Genomic DNA, 24,386 nt, shown 5'->3' on the forward strand with positions numbered 1-24,386 from the left:
CCTCCTCCTCCTTCTTCCCCTTCCCATTCCCCTTCCCCTTCCCTCTCCCCTCCCCCTTCCCTGTTCTCCTTCTTTTTAATTACAGTACAGCCATTGACACATGGGTACAATTTTTACCTCCCTGTGAAAGTTCCCTGCAGAACACACTCACCTATAACCTCGGTCCTTTTACATCGTTATGCAGTAAGACTCCAGGATTCTCCTCACTCGTTCCCTAATCCTCCTTCCCCAGAGTCCTTTTCTTTGATGCGATATGCCATGACTAGTCCAAGTTTCATGTTGTGTTCTCCCTCCTATAATTGAGATCACTTGGTATTTGTTCTTCTCTTTTTGGCTTATCTCACTTAACAGGATGTCTTCAAATTCCATCCAAAATGATGCAGAGGAAATCACATCATTATTAAGAGCTGAGTACTATTGCATTGTGTATATAAACCACAATTTTTAGCCACTCTTCTGTTGTTGAACATCTAGTTTGCTTCCAATTTTTGCCTACTAAAAATCATGCTGCTGTGAACATTGGTGTACGTCGTTCTAGCCTGACTCCAGTGCCGACTCCTTCAGAGTCTCTCTGTTGCAGATTCTTTATACTTCTTTGACTCTCTTAGTATCTTCGTGAACTCATAGCAATGCTGTGTTTATGTATGTTCCTTCCTCTTCACCATCTATTCCTTTTCCTAGATGTCTTCTGCACTGGAACTTATCTTTAAGTCTGCCCTGGTAACTACTAGGTGTTCAATAAACGATTATTAAATTAATGTTCTTCTTAGTGTGAAAGTTTTATGAATAATAATTTTCTCTTTTGCAGCCACAAGTCAAGAGTTAAAGGTTATCTGAGATTAAAAATGACTTACTTACCTAAGACCAGTGGCTCAGAAGACGACAGTGCAGAGCAGGCTGAGGAGTTAGAGGTGAGATTTCATAAATATCTGGGTAAGCTATGAAGAACCTATCTTAAAATCTCATTTTACTACTCTCTGAAGAAAAAAATGACTTTGCTCAGTGAAGTTAATGTATACATTAAAAATTATTTATCTGAACGTATTCATACAGACATTCATTAACTCAGTTTTTTTTTTTTTCCTACAGACACGTCTGTAAAATGAATGGCTATTGTGGATGGTATTCGTAAATGTTCAGAAACAGAGATACAGTGTTTCTAATTGAAAGAATTAATGATGTTATTTTTTTAACTTAATTTAATTTAATTTTTTATTTGTAAAAAGGAAACATTGACTAAACCATAGGATAAGAGGGGTACAACTCCACACAATTCCCACCACCAGAACTCCGTATCCCATCCCCTCCCCTGGTAGCTTTCCTATTCTTTATCCCTCTGGGAGTATGGACCCAGGGTCACTGTGGGATGCAGAAGGTGGAAGGTCTGGCTTCTGTAACTGCTTCCATGCTGAACATGGGCGTTGACAGATCGATTCATATTCCCAGCCTGCCTCTCTCTTTCCCTAGCGGGGAAGGGCTCTGGGGAGTTGGAGCTCCAGGACACATTGGTGGGGTTGTCTGTCCAGGGAAGTCTGGTCAGCATCATGCTGGCATCTGGAACCTGGTGGCTGAAAAGAGAGTTAACATACAAAGCCAAACAAATTGTTGACCAATCATGGACCTAAAGGCTGGAATAGTGCAGATGAAGTGTTGGGGGTGTCCTCCATTTTGTGGAGAGCTAGTAGGCATATTTTAGTTATATTCCAAAGGGCCTGTGGCTATACTAGTTTTTTTTTTTTTCCTGAGTTTGAAATCTGAGATGCAGTTGGATCCTAATTAATGACTGGGGAGGTGGTGTCATGGCTGGCAGAAGGACCAGAAAGCTGGATCAGGGACGAGAATAGCTCCCAAATATGGGAAAGGTGTATGTTGGGCCCTAGATCGGATCAAATCAATGGGGTTTACAGTCAACAAGAACTAAGTTGTTAACTATTACTAGTTATTCACAGTTTTTTGTTTTATTATATTTGCTCCAGGACTTTGCTGGTCTATACCTGTATACATGACTAATCTCAACATATTATTTATTTATTTATTCATTCATTCATTTTAATTTTTAAGATAGCAAGTAAAAGACAGCATGAGACAGAGGAGAGACACCACTGCACTGCTTGACCTCTTATGAGCTTCCTCTTTGTGTGCTATTCTCATGTGGTAACCAGGGGCTTGCACCCAGGTCCTTGTGCATTCTGCTAGTTATCTCCTAGACCTCTCAATTCTACTTATTTGTTTACCAGAGCACTGCTCAGCTCTGGCTTATGATGGTGCTGGGGATTGAACCCGATATTTCAGAGCCTCAGGCATGAAAGTCCATTATGCTATTTCCCTCAGCCCCTCAAATTCTTTTTAAAACCAAGTCATACTGCCTGTCATCAAAGTAAAACACAACTTATTGTCTGTGAGTTAAATATAGAGGACTTTTGAAAGAGATTCTACTAATTAGGAACACTTTTGCAATGGTAGTTTTATTATCAGGGTTGGAGAATGTGAGGCTCATGGGACAAGAGGGAAATGAAGGGGCAGGGAAAATTTCAAGTGTTTTCAGAAAGAAAGAAAAGCATTTAGGGGATAAACAAAATTGGATAGTTTTCATAGGAAGCTGAAATCAAGTATCAGTACCTGCTCACTATTTCCTCACTCTACATATGTTTACACCCTTTACAACAGTAGTGAGGATCCTACTATTAAATGTTATTTATCTGCAGAAAAATACTGATGACCATACTCACAAAATAGACCTTAAGTTAGTCCTTTTTTTATTTTAAGAGACTAGTCTCGGATCTATGCTTTGTACCATTTTTGGGGTCTATTTCAAATGTTCTTCCTTATTATAATACATATTTAAACCTTTATGAAAAAAAACAAGTGTTGAACAAAGTTTAATAGTTGTTATCATTATTATCACTATTATTTTTATTTTTAATAGTGACAGACAGAGAGAGAGTGAGAGAGTTCACAGCACCAAAGCTGTGACTTGAATTCCTTCAGTGACCCGGGCTCAAACCTAGGTCACACACATGGCAAAGTTGTTCACTGTCCAAGGGAGCTATTGACAAACCATCTTCACTGCCACCAGATATTCTCCGTACAGTCTCGGCAGCTGAGATGCTGGTGTGGGCCTGGCGGTGCTGAATCGCTCCTGTCCTCCGTGAGGCTGAAGCACTGGGCAGAGACTGACTGCTCGCCGTTCTGTTTTGCAGCCTGACTGGGTTGTTTTGGACCAACCAGATGCTGCTTGCCATTTACAGCAGCAACAAGAACCGTCTCCTCTGCCTGCAGGATGGGAAGAGAGGCAGGATATCCTGGGGAGGACCTACTATGTGAACCACGAATCTAGAAGGACACAGTGGAAAAGACCAACCCCGCAGTATGTGCTGACAGTCTCCATGGGCATCACCTCTGACCTCCATTCTGTAACGTGACTCAGATGGGTCTGTAATAGCAAAGGGATCCAGAAACTGCAAATACCAGGATTTTTTATTTGCCTCCAGGGTTATTGCTGGGGCTCAGTGCCTGCACAACAAATCCACTGCTCCTGGAGGTCATTTTTCCCATTCTGTTGCCCTTGTTGTTGTTATTATTATTGTTGCCACTTCTGTTGTTGTTGGATAGGACAGAGAGAAATCAGAAGAGGGGAAGGGAAAGATAACACCAGCACACCTGCTTTACCTGTGAAGCGACCCCCTTGCAGGTGGGGAGCTGAGGGCTTGAACCAAGATCCTTGAGCCAGTCCTTGAGCTTAGGGCAATGTGCACTTTACTCCAGTGCCCCCACCAGAATTTTTAAAATATTTATTTATTCCCTTTTTGTCGCCCTTCTTGTTTTTATTGTTGTAGGTATTGTTGTTGTTATTGATGTCATCGTTGTTGGATAGGACAGAGAGAAATGGAGAGAGGAGGGGAAGACAGAGGGGGAGAGAAAGACAGACACCTGCAGACCTGCTTCACTGCCTGTGAAGCGACTCCCCTGCAGGTGGGGAGCCGGGGGCTTGAACTGGGATCCTCACACCGGTCCCTGCACTTTGTGCCACTTGTGCTTAACCCGCTGTGCTACTGCCCGACCCCCTCGTCAGCTGCTTTTTTCTTTTTTTAATATTTATTTTATTTATTTTTTTCCCTTCTGTTGCCCTTGTTGTTTTATTCTTGTAGTTATTGTTGTTGTTGTTGTTGTTGTTGGACAGGACAGAGAGAAATGGAGAGAGGAGGGGAAGACAGAGAGGAGGAGAGAAAGACAGACACCTGCAGACCTGCTTCACCGCCTGTGAAGCGACTCCCCTGCAGGTGGGGAGCCGGGGTTTGAACTGGGATCCTTATGCAGGTCTTTGTGCTTTGCGCAACCTGCGCTTAGCCCGCTGCACTACAGCCCGACTCCCCGTCAGCTGCTTTTTAAAGATGATTTCATAATATTCAAAATTATTTCAATCACAAATACTACCCTTCTTTATTTTAATAAGTTACCAATTATTTATGGGGGCTTTTTGTTTTGTTTTTTGACACCAGGAATCTCAGTAGGACTCAAGCCTGATTCTTCCGCTCCTAGCAGATTCCCTGTATTTTTTGTAACTTAGAGGGTGAGAGAGAGAGAGAGAAAGAGAGAGAGAAGACAGACCGACAGACAGAAGGGAAGAGGAAGAGAGATACAACAACACTGCTCCAGCGACCCCAGGCTCAACCCCAGTCGTACCTGGTGCAGTGTCTCCTCTCAGGGCCAGGTGGTTGGTGGCACACCCGGCTGAGCACACACGTTACCATGTGCAAGGACCCGGATTCGAGCCCTTTGTCCCCACCAACTGGGGAGCTTCATGGGCGGTGAAGCAGGGCTGCAGGTGTCTCTCTCCCCCTTCCCTTTCAATTTCTCCCTGTCTTTATCCAATAAATAAATAAAATGAAAAAAAATTAAAAGCACCCGCTCTCCTGGGTAAACCACTTCCCGGCCCCTAGGTATAATGTAACAAAGGAAACATTTAATACTGGTTTAGAAAATTAGACACTTTCTGTAGTTATTAAAATATAGTGAAATGGGGGTTGAGGGTAGTGCATCAGGTTAAGCACACATGGCGCAAAGCACAATGACCAGAGTAAGGATCCTGGTTCGAGCTCCCAGCTCCCCGCCTGCAGGGGAGTCATTTCACAGGCAGTGAAGCAGGTCTGCAGGTGTCTGTCTTTCTCTCCCCCTCTCTGTCTTCCCCTCCTCTCTCCATTTCTCTCTGTCCTATCCAACAACAGCAACAACAACAACAATAATAACTACAACAACAATAAAAAACAAGAGCAACAAAAGGGAAAATAAATATTAAAAATAATTATAATAATTATATATAGTGAAATGTCATTTTCAGTACGTTATTTTTAAAATACAAAAGATTCAGTAACATGGTTCTTATATTAAATATGAAATTGCAGGTCATATGTATATATTCATATCAAATGGAACAGATCAGGGACATAATGATGTTTGAAGGATAATGTTTTACCTCCTTAGTGGCATTGTTCTTATATTATATTTAGATTATAGAGACATTTACATATTCCTTCCCATTGTTCATATCACATCTATTTCCACTTGTCCTTCACAAAGCCTGGTTCCTTAGTCTTTAGCTGTTTGATACAGACTTAAATTTTTATTTGTTCATTAACCTCATTTTTGGCTTTGGTATTTGGTATCTTATATAGTTCTTTCATAGATAATTTCTCAAGTTCTGTCAAAGCAAGTCACTGAGCCCAGTCATTTTATCACTGCAATGTTGACCTCTCAGCTTGACCTACAAATTGTACAACTGAGGGCAATCTATAGGTCTCCCAAAACTGCCCCTGTTGTGTGCACAAGTACTAGTGCAAGCCTAACTGAAGCAGAATCAGGTTCTTTGTTTTGGGTAGTAGCTATTTTTGGTATCCAAAGTCAGTGTTTCCCACCCCCCAAATAATGGGAAGGAGATGGTGGCGGTGACGGGAGGTTCCGAGGCACGCCCTTAGAGTCACGTCAGAATTGTTTACCTCCAGCTGCACACAGCAGTACACTGATGCTTGGCTCTAAATAAATTAACAAGAATTTTGGTGCTAAGCGTTTATACAAAATTCTTTGTGGGCTCGCTCCCGGTCCCCTACCTCCCAATGCTGGCAGGTCAGAGTGGCCCCCTGGGAGTCCCGAGGTGGCTCCACGTGGTGGGGGCAAAGTGCACAGAGAGCAGTCAGCTCTGGGAGAGCCACAGTGGGACAGCTCGTCTGTTCGGGGAAAGGCAGCAGGTGTACCCATTGCGGGGGGGGGGGGGGTTTAGGTAATTACTAACCCAAGCCCAGAGCAGCACAGTGCATAGTCACATTTTCACCTACAGACTGTCTTGAGTACAAGTACAATGTCTGATCACAAGCTTCACAATGTACATGTTTCCAGAGGTGGATGGCAGGCACTTTAGGGTAGGGGAGGGAGGCAGCTGAGCAGTCAGGGTGTTTGCTGGCGGTTTTCAGGTTAGCCAACAGTGATTTCTGGTCTTAGTTTAAAAAGGAAGGAAAGGTGGCCTGTGTAGAGAGGCGCCCATGTCCGGGGGTCCAAGTCATAAATTCCAGAGGTCAGGAGGGACCTGCCATATCTCCGCCCGCAGGGGGAGTTTCAGGGGTCAACCCACTCAGACTCTCATGGAAACAATGGCCTGGATATCCCGGGCAGTGGGCCCAGCCCACCAACAATTCGTTATCTTATGATATGCTTTTCATAAGTGCAGATAGCTAGAGGGATATTAACACAGAATAAAAATGATGAGATAAATGCCCCTCGCTTCTCATGTACACTCAGACACGTCTCTAGTATACTGACGGGATAAGTGCCCCACGCTTCTCATGTACACTCAGACACGTCTCTAGTATAATGACGGGATAAGTGCCCCACGCTTCTCATGTACAAATCAGACACGTCTCTAGTATAATGACGGGATAAGTGCCCACGCTTCTCATGTACACTCAGACACGTCTCTAGTATAATGACGGGATAAGTGCCCCACGCTTCTCATGTACAAATCAGACACGTCTCTAGTATAATGACGGGATAAGTGGCCCACGCTTCTCATGTACACTCAGACACGTCTCTAGTATAATGACGGGATAAGTGCCCCTCGCTACTCATGTACACTCAGACACGTCTCTAGTATAATGACGGGATAAGTGCCCAGGCTTCTCATGTACACTCAACACGTCTCTAGTATACTGACGGGATAAGTACCCCACGCTTCTCATGTACACTCAGACACGTCTCTAGTATAATGACGGGATAAGTGCCCCTCGCTACTCATGTACACTCAGACACGTCTCTAGTATACTGACGGGATAAGTGCCCAGGCTTCTCATGTACACTAGACACGTCTCTAGAATAAATGATGGGATAAGTGCCCCACACTTCTCATGTACACTCAACACGTCTCTAGTATCCTGACGGAATAAGTGCCCCACGCTTCTCATGTACACTCAGACACGTCTCTAGTATAATGACGGGATAAGTGCCCCTCGCTACTCATGTACACTCAGACACGTCTCTAGTATAATGACGGGATAAGTGCCCATGCTTCTCATGTACACTCAGACACGTCTCTAGTATACTGACGGGATAAGTGCCCAGGCTTCTCATGTACACTAGACACGTCTCTAGAATAAATGATGGGATAAGTGCCCCACACTTCTCATGTACACTCAGCACGTCTCTAGTATCCTGACGGAATAAGTGCCCCACGCTTCTCATGTACACTCAGACACGTCTCTAGTATAATGACGGGATAAGTGCCCCACACTTCTCATGGACACTCAGACACGCCTCTAGTATAATGATGGGATAAGTACCCCACAATTCTCATGTACACTCAGACACATCTCTAGTATACTGACGGGATAAGTGCCCACGCTTCTCATGTACACTCAGACACGTCTCTAGTATAATGACGGGATAAGTGGCCCTCGCTTCTCATGTACACTCAGACACGTCTCTAGTATTATGACGGGATAAGTGGCCCTCGCTTCTCATGTACACTCAGACACGTCTCTAGTATAATGATGGGATAAGTGCCCATGCTTCTCATGTACACTCAACACGTCTCTAGTATAATGACGGGATAAGTGCCCACGCTTCTCATGGACACTCAGACACGTCTCTAGTATAATGACGGGATAAGTGTCCACGCTTCTCATGGACACTCAGACACGTCTCTAGTATAATGACGGGATAAGTGCCCACGCTTCTCATGTACACTCAGACACGTCTCTAGTATAATGACGGGATAAGTGGCCCTCGCTTCTCATGTACACTCAGACACGTCTCTAGTATAATGACGGGATAAGTGCCCACGCTTCTCATGGACACTCAGATACATCTCTAGTATAATGACGGGATAAGTGCCCACGCTTCTCATGTACACTCAGGCATGTCTTCCATATTATTACGCTTTTTCAGAACTCAGACCAAGGGCATTACTATAAGTAATTTTTAAAAACCTAGATAACCACTTATTAAACTTTTAATTAAAGTGTTCTTGGAATGTATTTCTCTGTGTCCTATGAATTCATGCCTGGGGAATCCTACTCTTGGCATAATATTAATACAAGGACCGACTAGATAACTCACTTGGATAGTGCACCCCTCTCTGCCTTCTATCTAAAACAAACAGCAAATAAACAGAATTCTAGAAAGTGCTACTGTGTGATTCATGAAGATATATATGTAACTCAGAATGCTTCTTTTATGATTTTCTAGAGCTATTTTAGATTTTATCCCTACTGTAAGACAGAAAAATAATAATGGACTGACTTATGAAACTCTCAGATACTCATTAATTCAGTGCATCGTTTTGAGTGAGTGTTTGTCCGAAATCTTCTGAGACATGGTAATGAACCAGGAACATCAAAGTCAGATACTTGGCAGACTTCCACACAAACTTTGATTCCATAAGCTTGGCCTACATGGGCTGAAACCCAAGCAGTCCTGTTCCAATAGAGATACTTTCCAAACAGCCACAGAATCTTTGGGTGGCATCATAACTGTCCTCAGGACTTGATGACAGCTGCCTCCTTTTTGTCACAGGGACACCCTGACAGACGCTGAAAACAGCCACGTCCAGCTGCAGGCACAGCTAGCATTTACCACCAGGCGACAGATATCTGAAGAGATAGAAAATGCTGACAACCAGGAGTCTGCTGAGGTAGGCACACCTGGCTTTGTTTTTCGTCTTTATTTTAGTTTTTTCTATTTTTACTTGATAAGACAAATTGAGAGTGGAGGTGAGACAGAGATGGGGTGAGAAAGATAAACCCCTGCAGACCTGCTTCACCGCTCATGAAGCATTCGCCTGCAGGTGGGGAGCCGGGGCTCACACCTCACATGGTGATAGTGTGCTGAGCCAGGTGCACCACTGCCCTGCCCCTTCCTTGATCTTACTGATAAGCACGTCTTATCACAGGAGATGAATGTGTGTGGCTTACGTGTACCCTATTCACTTTAGAGCTGGGAAATCATAAGAGAAGACGAAGCCACCGCGTACAGCACTCAGACCGCCCCAGCCCCTCTGCCTCCCAGTCACCTTGGTATTCCGAGTCACCTTGCAGAAGAATTAAATGCCAGGCTCACTGTTCGTGGAAATTCAGCCACCAACCAGCCAGTATCCTGCTCAGTAAGATTCTCTTCAATTTTGTTGTGGATCGTGATTCCTATTATAATATGTAATTTGTGTTATTCCATTCAGTAACTACGTTTTCCATCCAGTTTTTTCTCGGAGGACACGCAATATAATGGATGCCAGGCTTTGGGACTTTATATTATGATTGATTATTTATATCCAGACCCATGGCGCATTTTTTGTTAACTTTGATGCATGGTATTAAGTTCTGGTCTAGTTTCCCTCTGCTCCTTGTGTGTGCAGTTTTCCCAGCGCCATTTGTTGAAGAGGCCTTTTTATTTAGATAATCCAGTGGTTGCTAATGTCACAATATTCACTATAGAAATGAAAACCTCCAGCCACAGAATGCCAGAGACATACCTGTCACTGAGCAAGTTGAGTCTGTTACTCATTTCATCAAGGAAGAGCAGATACAGAAGTGGCTTGGGCAAGGACTGGCTTAAGGATCCTGGTTCGAGCCTCTGGCTCCCCACCTGCAGGGGAGTCGCTTCACAAGTGGTGAAGCAGGTCTGCAGGTGTCTGTCTTTCTGTCCCTCTCTCTGTCTTCCCCTCCTCTCTCCATTTCTCTCTGTCCTATCCAACAACGATGACATCAGTAACAACAACAATAATAACTACAACAATAAAACAACAAGGGCAACAAAAGGGAATAAATATTTTTAAAAATTTTGAAAAGAAGTAGCTTGAGGGAGTTGGGCAGTAGCACAGCGGGTTAAGCGCACGTGGCTCAAAGCTCAAGGACTGGCGTCAGAACCCCATTTTAAGACCCCGGCCCCCCACCTGCAGGGGAGTCGCTCCACAAGCAGTGAAGCAGGTCTGCAGGTGTCTGTCATTCTCTCCCCCTCTCTCTGCCATCCCCTCCTCTCTCCATTTCTCTGTCCTGTCCAACAACAATAGCAGTGACAACAACAATAACAACAGCAACAACAATATAGATAAACAACAAGGGCAACAAAAGGGAAAAAATGGCCTCCAAGAGCAGTGGATTCATTGTGCAGGCACCGAGCGCCAGTGATAATCCTGGAGGCAAAAAAAAAAAAACATGACTGTCAGGAGCAGTGGAGTCATGCAGAGAGAGCCCTGAGAGGGAGGGAGGGGAGAAGGAGTATCTGGAGAAGGTTTAAAACCTGGGAAAAAGCATATGGGATGGCAGTCAAAGTGTCGAAGGAGGACCCGAATGGTCTCCCCTCACAGTCCTGGCAAAGGAAGCGGTGGGCAGGCAGTTTGCAGCAGCCTCCACACCCTCTCTCTCTCTGTGGGCGTGACCCAGCTGGCTTTCCTTCTGCTCCCCATCAGTTTGACCCATGGCCTTCTCTTCTCAGTGATGAATCAAAGGCCTAAAGCTATTGATCTTCTCTTTCTTCTGCTTTAAACCAGAATCATTCCAGCAGAAGAGGCAGCTTACAAGCCTATATATTTGAGGAACAGCCTGTACTTCCTGTGGTGAGTTTACCTTCTCCCCTTCAGCATCAGTAGAAATAGTAGACTTGGGGGGCTGGGTGGTGGTGTTAAGTTAAGCACACTTGGTGGGAAGCGCAAGGAGCAAAGACTGGCGTAAGGATCCTGGGTCGAACCCCCGGCTCCCCACCTGCAGGGGAGTAGCTTCATAGGCGGTGAAGCAGGTCTGCAGGTGTCTGTCTTTCTCTCCCCCTCTGTCTTCCCCTCCTCTCTCCACTTCTCTCCGTCCTATCCGACAATAAAGACAGCAATAACAACAACAATAATAACTACATCAATAAACAACAAGGGCAACAAAAAGGAAAAAATAGCCTCCAGGAGCAGTGGATTCGTAGTGCGAGACCCTGCCCTAACCCTGTAGGCAAAAAACAAACAAACCAAAAAATTGGCAGCTGTCTGGGGAGCAGGGGCATCGGATACGAATGTGCAGCCAGAAGACCAGACGGAGCCAGAAGCCAGGCTCTGGAAGATGCATTTCTGGGGAGGGTGACAGGTTGCAAGTCGGCCCTGCAGAGGAGAGGCAGCACGGGTCAGAGAGACAGGCTGTGGGTCCTGGCTTTTCTGGCGGCAGGTCAGTGGGCGCTGCTCTGCAGCAGGCGGTCTACAGCTCAGGGTCACGCTGCCCACACACCTCTGTTCAGGGACCCAGCATCCTCACTTGCCCAGTGCCAGAGCGACGGTCATGCTTGGTCTCTCACTCAGGCTGTCTGTCCGCCCACACCCTCTCTCAGTGTCATCCCCACCAGGCCACCCAGACCTCTGCTTCCCGCCTCAGCCTCATCCTTTTCATGGGAGCTTAGACCTTCACTTCCTGTCCGCCCTGTCAGCTCTCTGGTCTACCAGACTCCCTGCCCTTCCTGACTCAACTCTCCTTTCCTGGAGTTTCTCTCCCCCTGTCTCGTAAACTGTCCGGTACTGAGAATCCGAGGTCTGAGTCCTGTTAGGGAGCCAGGCTAAGCCTCAGAGTGTCTGACCTGACTTCAAGGAGGGGCTGGCTCTGGGTTCAAACCCTGGCATCCTATGAGAGCTCTATACACAGCAGTAAGGAGGCTCTAGGGCGGCGGAGTGATGCATTGTGTCCCTCCTCTCACTTCCTCTACCTCTCTCCTCTCTCACTCTCATTCTCTCCCTTTCTCTCTGGGATGGAAGAATGAGAGTGTTGACCTGGGGAAGGTCACATGGCAGTGGTATTATGCATGAACCACCAAATTAAAAAAAAATTAACAAAAAAAAGAGCAAAGGGAAGCCAAGGGTTGTGAAGACAGCACAGTGGTCATTCCAAGACTTTCATGCCTGAGGCTCTGAGGTCCCAGGTTTAATTCCCAGGATCAACATAAGCCAGGGCTGAGTAATGCTTGGTTTTAGAAATTAATTAATCTTAAAAAGGAAAGCCTGGGGGTCGGGTGGTAGCCTGGGGGTCGGGTGGTAGCACATGTGGCGCAGAGTGCAAGGACCCGCATAAGGATCCCGGTTCGAGCCCCGGCTCCCCACCTGCAGGGGGGTCGCTTCACAGGCGGTGAAGCAGGTCTGCAGGTGTCTGTCTTTCTCTCCCCCTCTGTCTTCCCCTCCTCTCTCCATTTCTCTCTGTCCTACCCAATAACGGATGACCTCAACAACAACAATAATAACCACAACAAGGGTGGGGAAATGGCCTCCAGGAGCAGTGGATTCATGGTGCAAGTACTGAGCCCCAGCAATAACCCTGGAGGCAAAAAACAAAGGACAGCCGAGCTACCTGAAGTTAACACAGACGTAAACACAGCGGTTCATGTGTGCATCAAGAAGCCGCTGTCAACAGCACCTCCCCAACTTTCCTCAGAGAAGGAAAGGGTCGCTATTTTACTCACTTATGGGGCGATGGTTTTTGTAGGGAGTTTTAGCTCCCTGCTAGCCATGTGGCTTCTGGAATATTCAGTTTTCTCAGCTTCAGTTTCCTCTACTGTGAAATGGACCAATCATAGCAGCAATCGCATTAGGATTTGTGTGAAGGTCACATGACCTGGTCTCATTAGGATTTGTGTGACGGTCACATGATCAGGTCTGTGATACGGTATGAAGTATGTGGAGGTTGTCGCTGCCAAGTTCTAGTCATGTGCTCACTCTCACTGTTATTGGCTGTACTGTCTGGTGCCTTTTTCTTTTCTTTTTTTTTTTTTTTTGTAATTTTATTTATTTATCTTCCCTTTTGTTGCCCTTGTTGTCTTTTTTTTTTTTTTATTGTTGTAGTTGATGTCGTCATTGTTGGATAGGACAGAGAGAAATGGAGAGAGGAGGGGAAGACAGAGAGGGGGAGAGAAAGACAGACACCTGCAGACCTGCTTCACCGCCTGTAAAGCGACTCCACTGCAGGTGGGGAGCCGGGGCTCGAACTGGGATCCTCATGTGTTGTTTTCACCGGGCTGGCTTCACGGGCGGGTAACAGACGACCAGGGACTCATGGTTGAGCTGTACGCAGTACCTCTTTATTCATGCAGGACGCAGCACAATCTATACCAAGCTAAGCTAAACTAAACTAACTAACAATGCTGTCTTTATATATACTTGCCAAGTAGGGTGTAAACAGGATGTGATGTAGAGAGGGTGGAGAGAAAAGTGACTGGTGAATATCAGGGTGTGACAAGGAAAGGATCAGGGTGTGACAAGGAGGGGGCGGAGCAGGCAAGAATTCTACCGCTAAACCACCAATGCCCTGGAGGGAGTGTGGTGCTTGTTAATAGTGGTTATGTAAATAGAATGAAGTGGTTATGTAAATAGAATAGTGTTAAGCAGGGGGGGATTTAAACCAAATGAAACAGAAGGGGTTTTTAAAAGCATACCAACACTCATGCCGGTCCTTGCGCTTAGCGCCACCTGCGCTTAACCCGCTGCGCTACCACCCGGCTCCCTGTCTGGTGCCTTTTAAGTGGATTGCCGTACATCTTATTTCATATATTTTAAAATATATAAACTATATGTTTAAGGAGATAAATGTAGGACAAATATGTAAAATATGTATATATGAAAATATGTATTTAAGGAGAGATACCAATGAAGAAGGGATATCGTCCTCTTTAAAAAAGCCTCTCTTCAGGGGTTCGGGTGGTAGCGCAGCGGGTTAAGCTTACATGGCGCAGAGCGCAAGGACCCGCATAAGGATCCTGGTTCGAGCCCCTGGCTCCCCACCTGCAGGGGAGTCGCTTCACAGGTGGTGAAGCAGGTCTGCAGCTGTCTGTCTTTCTCTCCCCCTCTCTGTCTTCCCCTCCTCTCTCCATTTCTCTCTGTCCTATCCAACAATGACGACATCAATAACAACAACAATAATAACTACAACAATAAAACACCAAGGGCAACAAAAGGGAATAAATAAATAAATATTAAAATTTTTTTTTTTAAAAAAAGCCTCTCTTCGGAGGCTGATGCCTCCCGGTTGAGCACACATACATTACTGTGTTCCAGGACCTGCATTCAGCCCCCTGGTCACACCTGCTGCTGGGGAGGTCTCATGAGCAGTGAACAGTGCTGCAGGTGTCTTTTTCTTCCTCTCTCTTGACTTCTCTCTGCCTATATCTAATAAAAATAAATAAAATATTCTCTTTAAAAAGCCTCTCTTCTATCCCACCTGTAGGGGGAAAGCTTCACAAGTGGTGAGACAGGTCTACAGGTGTCTCTCTTTCCTCTAGCTCTCCCCCTCAATTTCTCTCTGTCTCTGTCCAATAATAAAGAAATAAAATATTTTTTTAAAAAAGCCTCTCTTCTAAACATCCAGTTTTTTTTTTTTTTTTTTTTTTTTTTACTTTCCACTTTAGATCTTGCCTGCATCACCTGGACTGCCTCCGGGTTGGGAAGAGAAGCAAGATGAAAGAGGAAGATTCTATTATGTAGATCACAATTCCAGAAGAACCACCTGGACTAAGCCTCCTCTGCAGGTACTCACAACCTAGCCATCAACGTGTCTTCTTTTCTTTTCTTTTCTTTTCTTTCCTTTTTTATTATTATAGAGACAGAGAGAAATTGAGCAGAGAGGGGGAGATAGAGAGGGAGAGAGACACCTGTAGCCCTGCTTCACCACTCATGAAGCTTTCCCCCTGCAGGTGGGGACCAGAGGGTTGAACGTGGGTCCTTAAGCACTGAAACGTGAGTGCTTAGCCAGGTGCTTAACCGCCCGGTCCCTCAGCTTGTTTCTTCCAGGATTTAACATCACATTTACCATCACTTTCCACGGGAGCTGTCACATCACTTTATAGTGCCCACTAAGTGCTTCCAGCAACTTCAGGTTATTTACTGTTGATGACTGATTGATTGATTATTGCCACTTGTGTTACTGCTGGGGCTTGCTTGGTACCTGCACGGCAAATCCACTATTCCTGGTGGTTTTTGTTTGTTTTGGGGTTTTTTAAAACTTTTTTTAGAGAGACAGAAACTGAAGGGAAGTGGGGAGAAAGACCCCTGCAGCACTCATAAGACTTCCCTCCTGCATGGCAACTTGTGTGCTCTGCTAGGGGCACCACAGCCTGGTTCCCATTATTTACTCTCTGACAGTTCATTTCCCGCTTCCTGTGAATATTTAATCCCTGTGTATTAGCCCTCATTATTATGTAAAACAGTTCCAAATGGGAATGAGGACAAAGTAAATGTTCACTGGGTGATTTCAAATTTGAACGAGTATGATCATCATTACTGTTATTTTTGCATCTGTGAGGGGAAGCACACTTGAGTGATTTCACCACTCTGAGCCAGCGTTTTTAGATGGACAGAGCAAGAATGCAGCACTGAAGGGAGGGTATGGAGATGGAGCTCTGGGGGTGGACATCATGTGGAAATATGCCCCTCTTATCCTGTAGTCTTGTCAATATTTCCATTTAATAGATAAAAATAAAACGAGAATGCAGCCCCACAGTACTTGAACCAGGCCCACAGTACTTCTCTGAGTGGCCAGGCAGGGGCGCGACACTGTGAGCTCCTTGCCACTGTTTTGCTGAAAGACAAACTCAGTAATTAATATCTGGTAGAGAACTCCCAGAGCCTGGGAGACAGCTCACCCTACTGAAGAATGGGCTGCATGCCTGAGTCTCCAGAGGCCTCAGGTTCAGTCCCTCGCACCCTCTTATACCAGAGCTGAGCACTGCTCCAGCCTCTCCTCAGTTGAGGTCATTTATAACATTTCCTTGTAAATGTTTATTTTATCACCATATGTCACTGAGAAAATTTTAACACTGAAAATGCAGAGAACAAGAAAGCCAAACCCCCTTTCTTTTAACTCCTTAGATATTTACCATAGTTGCAAAATTAAGGTGTTCTTTTGGTTTTTTTAATTGCCACCAGGGTCACTGTGAATCCACTGCTCCCACTGGCCATTTTTCTTTTTCCCCTCTAATTTTTTTTAATTAGGTAGGACAGAGAGAAATTGAGAGAGGATGGGGAGATAGAGAGAAGAGAAAGACAGACACCCCATCTATGTTGGTATATATGTATTCATTCAGTGGATTTCATTTATTTATTTTTGTCATCACTGGGGTTTCACTACTCTGGGCCAACTTTTTCAGACAGACAGAGAGAGAGAGTGAGAGAGACAGAGATGTAGAGAGAGAAAGAGACCAGAACGCTAAAGCCTCCTCCACTACAGTGCGGGGCTGAAGCTTAGGTCGTGTGCATGGAAGAACAGCCATGCTATCCAGGTGAATTATTTTCTGCCTGCCGTATTCAGCTGCCGCTCAATATTTCATTCAATGAGTAAATTAGGTGTCAGCGATTGAGTTCTATAGTAGATATTTCCCGCTTGTTTTGTCTGTTTAGACTTTTCACCTGCTTGTGTGAATGGGGAATACCCCATCTGATGAATCTTTGGGGATACAAGGATAACTTTGCCCAGCTTTTGCTGTATCTCCCTTGGCAATGAGGTGCCAGGCTGGTTAGCCCACTTCTGCAGTCAGGTGGTCAGGTGTAGCAGGCCAACTGCCAGCTGGCGTCTTACCACTCCAAGACCAGCTGAGAAATTATGAATTATTGAAGAACAGAGCTGAAGTTGGGGGAAGGAAGAAGCAAAGTGTAACTCAACATTGTAATAGACAGATGCACCCCTAGCATTCAGGTCTGTAAGTGTGAACTCTGGTAGGCCACATGACCTTTTTATCTAGGACCAGTTGTGAGTTCTTGCTGGCACTCACATGGAGTGGCTCCAATGGGGGGGGGGGTAAGCCTCCGACCCTCTCTCACCAGCTCTGGTGGCTGCGTGAATTAGAAAGAGGCATCGTGGAAGTTGGGCTGTAGTACAGCGGGCTAAGCGCAGGTAGCGCAAAGCACAAAGACCGGCATAAGGATCCCGGTTCAAACCCCGGATCCCCACCTGCAGGGGAGTCGCTTCACAGGCGGTGAAGCGGGTCTGCAGGTGTCTGTCTTTCTCTCCCCCTCTCTGTCTTCCCCTCCTCTCTCCATTTCTCACAACAACAACAACAATAATAACTTCAACAATAAAACAACAAGGGAAAAAATAAATAAAATAAATATTTTTTAAAAAGTACTTAAGAAAAAAAAAAGAAAGAAAGAGGCATCGGGAGACATTCTGGTACAAACATCTGTTTATTTGGAGAAGGGTACAGGCTCTTATACTGAGTTCAACAAAGAACATTTTTCACATGTGTCAGAAATTACAGGTTTCTTAAAGGTCAGCTTACCCCCATGGTAGGGGTGGTATGATAAGAATTGATGAGATACATAAAGGTCAAGACAATTAGTTTCCATGATGCAGGCGAGTTAATTATCCAAAGGCATTTGAGAGAAGCATAGGGGTTAAACCAGTAAGGTGAGGTAGAGAAGAAGAAAAACAAAGCTTGATGTAAATCACAGATATCAAAGGACACAAGGAAATAGGAGTTGGGGTCTCACTGCCTGGTACTGGCAGGGGTGTATGATAAAGTGTGTTCTCCTATATGATTAAAAGGTGAAGTTATAGTGGATGTGTGAACTTTGAATGACTATTGTGAACTCTGAGTGAACCCTCAATCAGGCAGCCATGTGGCCTGCTGCTAGCAGGGAAACTAAGTGTGAGAGGCCTGTAGGCTTCCTGTGAGCTTGAGAGACTAACAAGGAGAAACTGAGTCTGGGAGATTCTCCCTCTTGGCTCATCTCTATAAGGAGAGAGGCTAACAAGTGGGGTGTCTTTCCAGACCTCCATCCAAGGATGGGAGAGCTCCCCTAAGCTCTACCAAGCTTTCACATAAGCTCTACCAAGCTTTTCACATCTTTAGAGAGAACTTGTGGAAGTTCTCTCTAAAACATCACAGCATGATTTCACTAATGCCTTAGGTCACAGTGGAGACCAGCCAGAGTGCTTCTACCTGCCACCAACCACAGGTTCCCCCAAGTGACACAGTTCATCTCTCCACCCAGCAGTCTGAGGTTGAACCAGGGTTCCTTCCTAAAGGCTGGGAAGTCCGGCACACTCCAAATGGGAGGCCTTTCTTCATTGACCACAACACCAAAACTACCACGTGGGTAAGTCTGGGACATTACAGTCTGCCTGTGTACAGGCAGGTCCCAACTGCAGTGCCTGCCTACCTGCAACTCGCTGTTGCCTTTAAGTGTGAATCACTGCATCTGTGTTTCCTAATGCTCACTGAAAGGCGTGGGGTGAGTGGAGAGATATGTCATTTCTAGTCCAGATTCATATATGCCTTTTTTCATTTTACAATACAGAATTTTACAGGCTCTTATTTCAGCTCGAATTACCTTCTTTTTAAATCATTTTATTGAGGGATCAGTTGTTTAAATATAGTTGTGGGGGGCCAGATGGTGGCGCACCTGATTGCGCACACATGTTATAATGAACAAGGACCCCAGTTTGAGCCCCCTGGTCTCCACCTGCAGGGGGAAAGCTTTGCGGGTGGTGAAGCAAGGCTGCAGGTGTCTCTCTGTCTCTCCCTTCCTATCTCCCCCTTCCTCTTCTGACTGTCTCTAGCCAATAAATAAAGGTAATTAAAAAACCTTTTAAATATATATGTGTGTGTTTATATTTGTATTTGTTGGCATATGAGTACAGTTTCTAATCTCCCCATGATAAATTTCTTTAGGACATACCTGTTTTTTACTGTTTTAGGTGGACTGTCGTGGAGATGCATTTGCTTCCTCTATCCACATTTTTTGGGGGCTTTTATTGTGTTTTTTTTTTTTTTAGTAGCTGGGGCCTCACATATGTGTGATTTCCCAGGTCCTGACCAATTTCTTCATTCTGGTAAAAGAGATGGGGGCACAACTCATCACAGCACTGGAGCTTTCTCCAGTGTTGTGCCACGTCTGTGAAGTACTGGGGCTAAACTCGGGCCAGACACACTAGCTGAAGGCATGCACCCTATGCCATAAGCTATCTCTTGCCCTCCCTCCATTTCCAGCTTTTAGATGACTAAACTTAAGTGCTTAGGAAGCAGTTTAGTCATGACCCTCTACTCTTCTTTTTTTTTAATGTTTATTTATTCCCTTTTGTTGCCCTTGTTTTATTGTTGTAGTTATTATTGATGTCGTTGTTGTTGGATAGGACAGAGAGAAATGGAGAGAGGAGGGGAAGACAGAGAGGGGGAGGGAAAGACACCTGCAGACCTGCTTCACCACCTGTGAAGCGACTCCCCTGCAGGTGGGGAGCCGGGGGCTCGAACTAGTATCCTTATGCTGGTCCTTGTGCTTTGCGCCACCTGTGCTTAACCCACTGCACTACCGCCCAACTCCTGACCTTCTACTCTTCTATGAGGCTCTATAGTTCCAGAGCATTTCTGAATCTGTGTTTGTTTGTTTTGCCAGATCACTGATTGGCTGTAGCTTATGCTGGTGCAGGGGATTGAACCTGGGACTTTGGAGCCTCAGGCTTTATGCTATCTACCATTATGCTTTCTACCCCTAGCCTGAATCTGTCTTCTTTAATACACAAAAACCTCCTCAGACTAGGTCAAGTAGGCATTTTTATTTTAAAATAAGATTTACTGTTGTTGCACATTGGTTCTCCATTAGAATAAAAATTACTGAGATCGGGAGTTGGGCAGTATTGCAGCAGGTTAAGCGCATGTGGTGCAAAGCACAGGGACTGGTTAAGGATCCCAGTTCGAGCCCCCAGCTCCCCACCTGCAGGGGAGTCTCTTCACAGGCAGTGAAGCAGGTCTGCAGGTGTCTTTCTCTCCTCCTCTCTGTCTTCCCCTCCTCTCTCCATTTCTCTCTGTCCTATCCAACAACAACAACAGCTATGACAACTATAACAATAACAACTACAACAAGCGGAACAACATGGACAACAGAAGGGAAAAAATGGCCTCCAGAGCAGTGAATTTGTAGTGCAGGCACCAAGCCCCAGCGATAACCCTGGAGGCAAAAAAAAAAAAAAAAAGTCATATATTAACTAATCCAAATAAATTGAACTTTTTCTCTTTTTCAGCAATTTGAATTGATTCTAGTAACCTTTTTTTGAGCCTGTCTTTCTGTCTTTCAAAATGCTAATCAATTTAATGAGAGCTCAGCTGCTTCCTTTCTGTCAAAATGTTAGTAAATCATCATCTTAACAGATAAGTGCCGGAAGGTTCATGCTCAGGGACTCGGAAACAGCGTCAGTCCAGCTCACTAGACTTCCATTTCACCAGCTTATATCCAGAAAAGAGTCCTGAGCAGTGAGTGGCACGGGCTTGCTGGGAAGAGGAAAAAGCACTCTGAATGCTAACTACCAAAAGGACAATGAGTTAATCCTCATATCCTGGCTTTTGGAATATTGTGACTTGAGAGATTTGTTACGTAGTTCATGTTGCTTGTGTATTGTATGTCATTTTACAGCAAATTCATCATTTATTTATTGTTTGCTATTATTGAAGGAAGAGCAATTATTTCACAGATAAAACCAACGAAATAAAAGACTTTCAGGAAGAGTGTTTTTAAATATTTATTGGTCTCAGCAGAGTAGCATCCCAGGAGAAAATGCAGTGGATAAAGTGTTCAACTTCCAGCATGAGTTCTCGAGTTTACTCCCACATTGCAAGTGCTAGAGTGTTGCTCTGGTTCCCCCTCCCTCGCAACTAAGTAAATAAATATTTTTAAGTGAAGAAAACATACTAACAAGTTAACTCTCAGGATTTTAAAATATGTATGTTGTTCCCTTTATTTTCTCTATGATGAAAAAACAGGAAGATCCAAGACTGAGAAGCCCAGCTCCTCAGAGAGGCAAGCCATCCCTCAATCCTCCCAGTGACCTGGGGCCTTTACCTGTAAGTGCGCACAGCTCTGCCTTGCCTGGCTTGGCGAGTTCGGGTACTTTGTATTTTAGACGGTGGTAGTTCTCTGACAGCTGCCATCGTCATCATCATCATCATCATGCCTTTTACAAAGAATTGAATATGCAAATTAAGCTAAACGTGTGACCAATGCCTTTTTTCCCCCCATCTATACTTCTAAAGCCCTTTTCCTAAAATAATTGCAATGTACTCTTGATTGTAGCCAGGATGGGAAGAGAGAACTCACACAGATGGGAGGATCTTCTACATAAACCACAGTACGTCCCACCGCACTCTCATCACAGCAGCTTTTGCAATACTGACTGTTATACGTGAGAATGAGCATCATTTCTCTCTCTCTCTCCAGATATTAAAAGAACACAATGGGAAGATCCTCGCTTGCAGAATGTAGCAATAACTGGACCAGTAAGTCTCTCTGTATCATATTCCGGTGGAATTGTGAGCTCATCATAGGTGAACAGTCAGACAGTGATCTCCTCTCTGACTCAGTAATTTGAAAAGAGGCATAAAGTCGTTCTCCTTACCTTAGATGATCGTGCTGTGAGACGAATGCCTTCAGTCGAGTACTTTGTCTGAAGCCTGTAGAAAGCCTCCGTGTGGTCAGTCCTCCATGCTGGCAGTCCTCCAGATTGGATCTGAACTATGTATCCAATAAGAAAGTGGAAAGTTCTCTATAAATGACCAGGATCTCATCTTGATCTTTTTCATAGGAACTATTGTCAGTGCCTGGCATATAAAACACACCCAGACTTAAGTATAAACATTACCGTGTATGATTCTTGAGCCAGACTGTCAATAGGAAAATCATTGTCCTCTTTTTTACTTTTTTCCATTTTTAATTCTACCAGGTTTTAAACATTTTCAAATAATTAACTAATAATTCAAAAATAAGATTAAAGATATAATTTTAAGATTTTTCTTAGTCTTTAAATATAATGAATAAAAAGGCAACGGGTTAAGCGCACGTGGCGCAAAGCTTTCTTCATTTCTCTCTGTCCTGTCCAACGATAATGATGGCAATAACTATAATAATAGTAAGAACAACAAGGGCAACAAAAGAGAAAAAATGGCTTCCAGGAGCAGTGGATTTGTAGTGCAGGTGTCAAGCCCCAGCGATAACCCTGGGGGCAAAAAAAGGAAAGAAAGAAAGAGGAAGGAAGAATAAATGGAATTTTTCATTTTTAATATTTATTTATTGATTGATTGATTCCCTTTGTTGCCCTGGTTGTTTTATTGTTGTAGTTATTATTGTTGTTGATGTCATTGTTGTTGAGTAGGACAGAGAGAAATGGAGAGAGGAGGGGAAGACAGAGAGGGGGAGAGAAAGACAGACACCTGCAGACCTGCTTCACCGCCTGTGAAGCGACTCCCTTGCAGGTGGGGAGCCGGAGCCGGGGTTCGAACCAGGATCCTTATACAGGTCCTTGTGCTTTGCGCCACCTGCGCTTAACCTGCTGTGCTACCTCCCGACTCCCAGAATTTTTCATTTCTAATATTTCTCTACTTAGAAGAAATATTCTGTGTCTGGCATGGTGCATTTCAAGACTACTGTTATGATGAAAATTATAGCCATAGCATTAATTTTATCCTAAACAAGGAAATAAAAATTTCTGAAGTTTTATATTTGTCTTCAAATTAAAATTTTCTTTCCAAATATTCTTCTTTGATCCCTTAAACTTATGTTCATAAAACACCCGGAGGGGAATTTTTTTTTCTTTTTCAAATCATTTATTAAGAAATTATTGATTGTGGTCCGGGAGGAGGTGCAGTGATAAAGCTTTGGACTCCCAAGCATGAGGTCCTGAGTTTGATCCCCGGCAGCACATGTGCCAGAGTGATTGATGTCTGATTCTTTCTCTCTCCACCTATCTTTCTCATTAATAAATAAATAAATAAAATCTTTAAAAAAAAAGAAATTATTGATTTATAAGATTGCTGTTATCAAAGGGATAAGGAGAACTTTCTAATAATTACAGAGTAAAAAAAAAAAAAAAAGACCTGGGAGTCAGGCGGTAGCGCAGTGGCTTAAGCCCATGTGGCACAAAGCACAAGGACCGGCATGAGGATCCCGGTTCAAACCCCCAGCTCCCCACCTGCAGGGGAGTCACTTCACAGGCGGTGAAGCAGGTCTGCAGGTGTCTGTCTTTCTCTCCCCTCTCTGTCTTCCCCTCCTCTCTCCATTTCTCTCTGTCCTATCCAACAATGATATCAATAACAACAATAATAATAACTCCAGCAGTAAAACAACAAGGGCAACAAAAGGAAATAAATATATTTCTTTAAAAAAACCTAAATCTTCTTAATTTGTTTTTTCAAAAATTTCATCTCAAGGCAGTGCCCTACTCCAGGGATTACAAAAGAAAGTATGAGTTCTTCCGAAGAAAGTTGAAGAAACAAGTAAGTAATATTTTAAGTGCCTGGAAGGATTAAATCTTCTATAGACTGAAAGTAGTGGAAAATTCATCTTAAAAAGTAAGAATTCTGAGAGTTGGGCAGTAGCGCAGCGGGTTAAGTGCACATGGCGCAAAGCACAAGGACCGGCATAAGGATCCCGGTTCGAGCCCCTGGCTCCCCACCTGCAGGGGAGTCGCTTCACAGGCGGTGAAGCAGGTCTGCAGGTGTCTGTCTTTCCCTCCCCCTCTCTGTCTTCCCCTCCTCTCTCCATTTATCTCTGTCCTACCCAACAACAACGATGACATCAATAACAACAATAAAACAACAAAAGCAACAAAAGGGAATAAATATTTAAAAAGAAAAGAAAGAAATATGACTGAAGTAATAGTTTTGTCGATTCTCAGGTGTTTGCTACACTTGTGCTTCAAATTCACTATGTAGAATTAAATGCACAGTCTGCCCATCTCTTTAATTCCTGCGAGTGTGATCATTCACTCATACCCTTCAAATTGGCTCAGAGGGTCCCCTCTCCCTGGCGGTAAAGGGCGCACTTTCTGTGTCCTCAGAGCCAGGAGTCAGCTATGCAGCTCTGAACATAATGGGTCCAGTCCCACAGATGCCTTCACCCAGAATTTAACTGAAGTAAATAG

The 24,386-nt window shown here is 44.4% G+C and overlaps 1 protein-coding gene across 2 annotated transcripts in view; it reads left to right on the forward strand.

The window, feature by feature from the left end:
- NEDD4 (NEDD4 E3 ubiquitin protein ligase) overlaps window positions 1-24,386 on the forward strand; it is a 106,566-nt gene that overhangs the window by 67,299 nt on the left and 14,881 nt on the right. For both annotated transcript variants that reach the window (XM_060178203.1, XM_060178205.1), the window contains 11 exons: window positions 809-911; window positions 3,201-3,367; window positions 9,058-9,175; window positions 9,476-9,643; window positions 11,027-11,092; window positions 14,893-15,012; window positions 18,389-18,577; window positions 21,235-21,315; window positions 21,545-21,599; window positions 21,689-21,747; window positions 23,674-23,739. In XM_060178203.1, the coding sequence (XP_060034186.1) occupies window positions 809-911; window positions 3,201-3,367; window positions 9,058-9,175; window positions 9,476-9,643; window positions 11,027-11,092; window positions 14,893-15,012; window positions 18,389-18,577; window positions 21,235-21,315; window positions 21,545-21,599; window positions 21,689-21,747; window positions 23,674-23,739 (1,192 nt within the window). The remainder of the gene's footprint in view (window positions 1-808; window positions 912-3,200; window positions 3,368-9,057; window positions 9,176-9,475; window positions 9,644-11,026; window positions 11,093-14,892; window positions 15,013-18,388; window positions 18,578-21,234; window positions 21,316-21,544; window positions 21,600-21,688; window positions 21,748-23,673; window positions 23,740-24,386) is intronic.

Source organism: Erinaceus europaeus, chromosome 18 (genome assembly GCF_950295315.1).
Source record: "Erinaceus europaeus chromosome 18, mEriEur2.1, whole genome shotgun sequence".
Lineage (NCBI taxonomy): Eukaryota > Metazoa > Chordata > Mammalia > Eulipotyphla > Erinaceidae > Erinaceus > Erinaceus europaeus.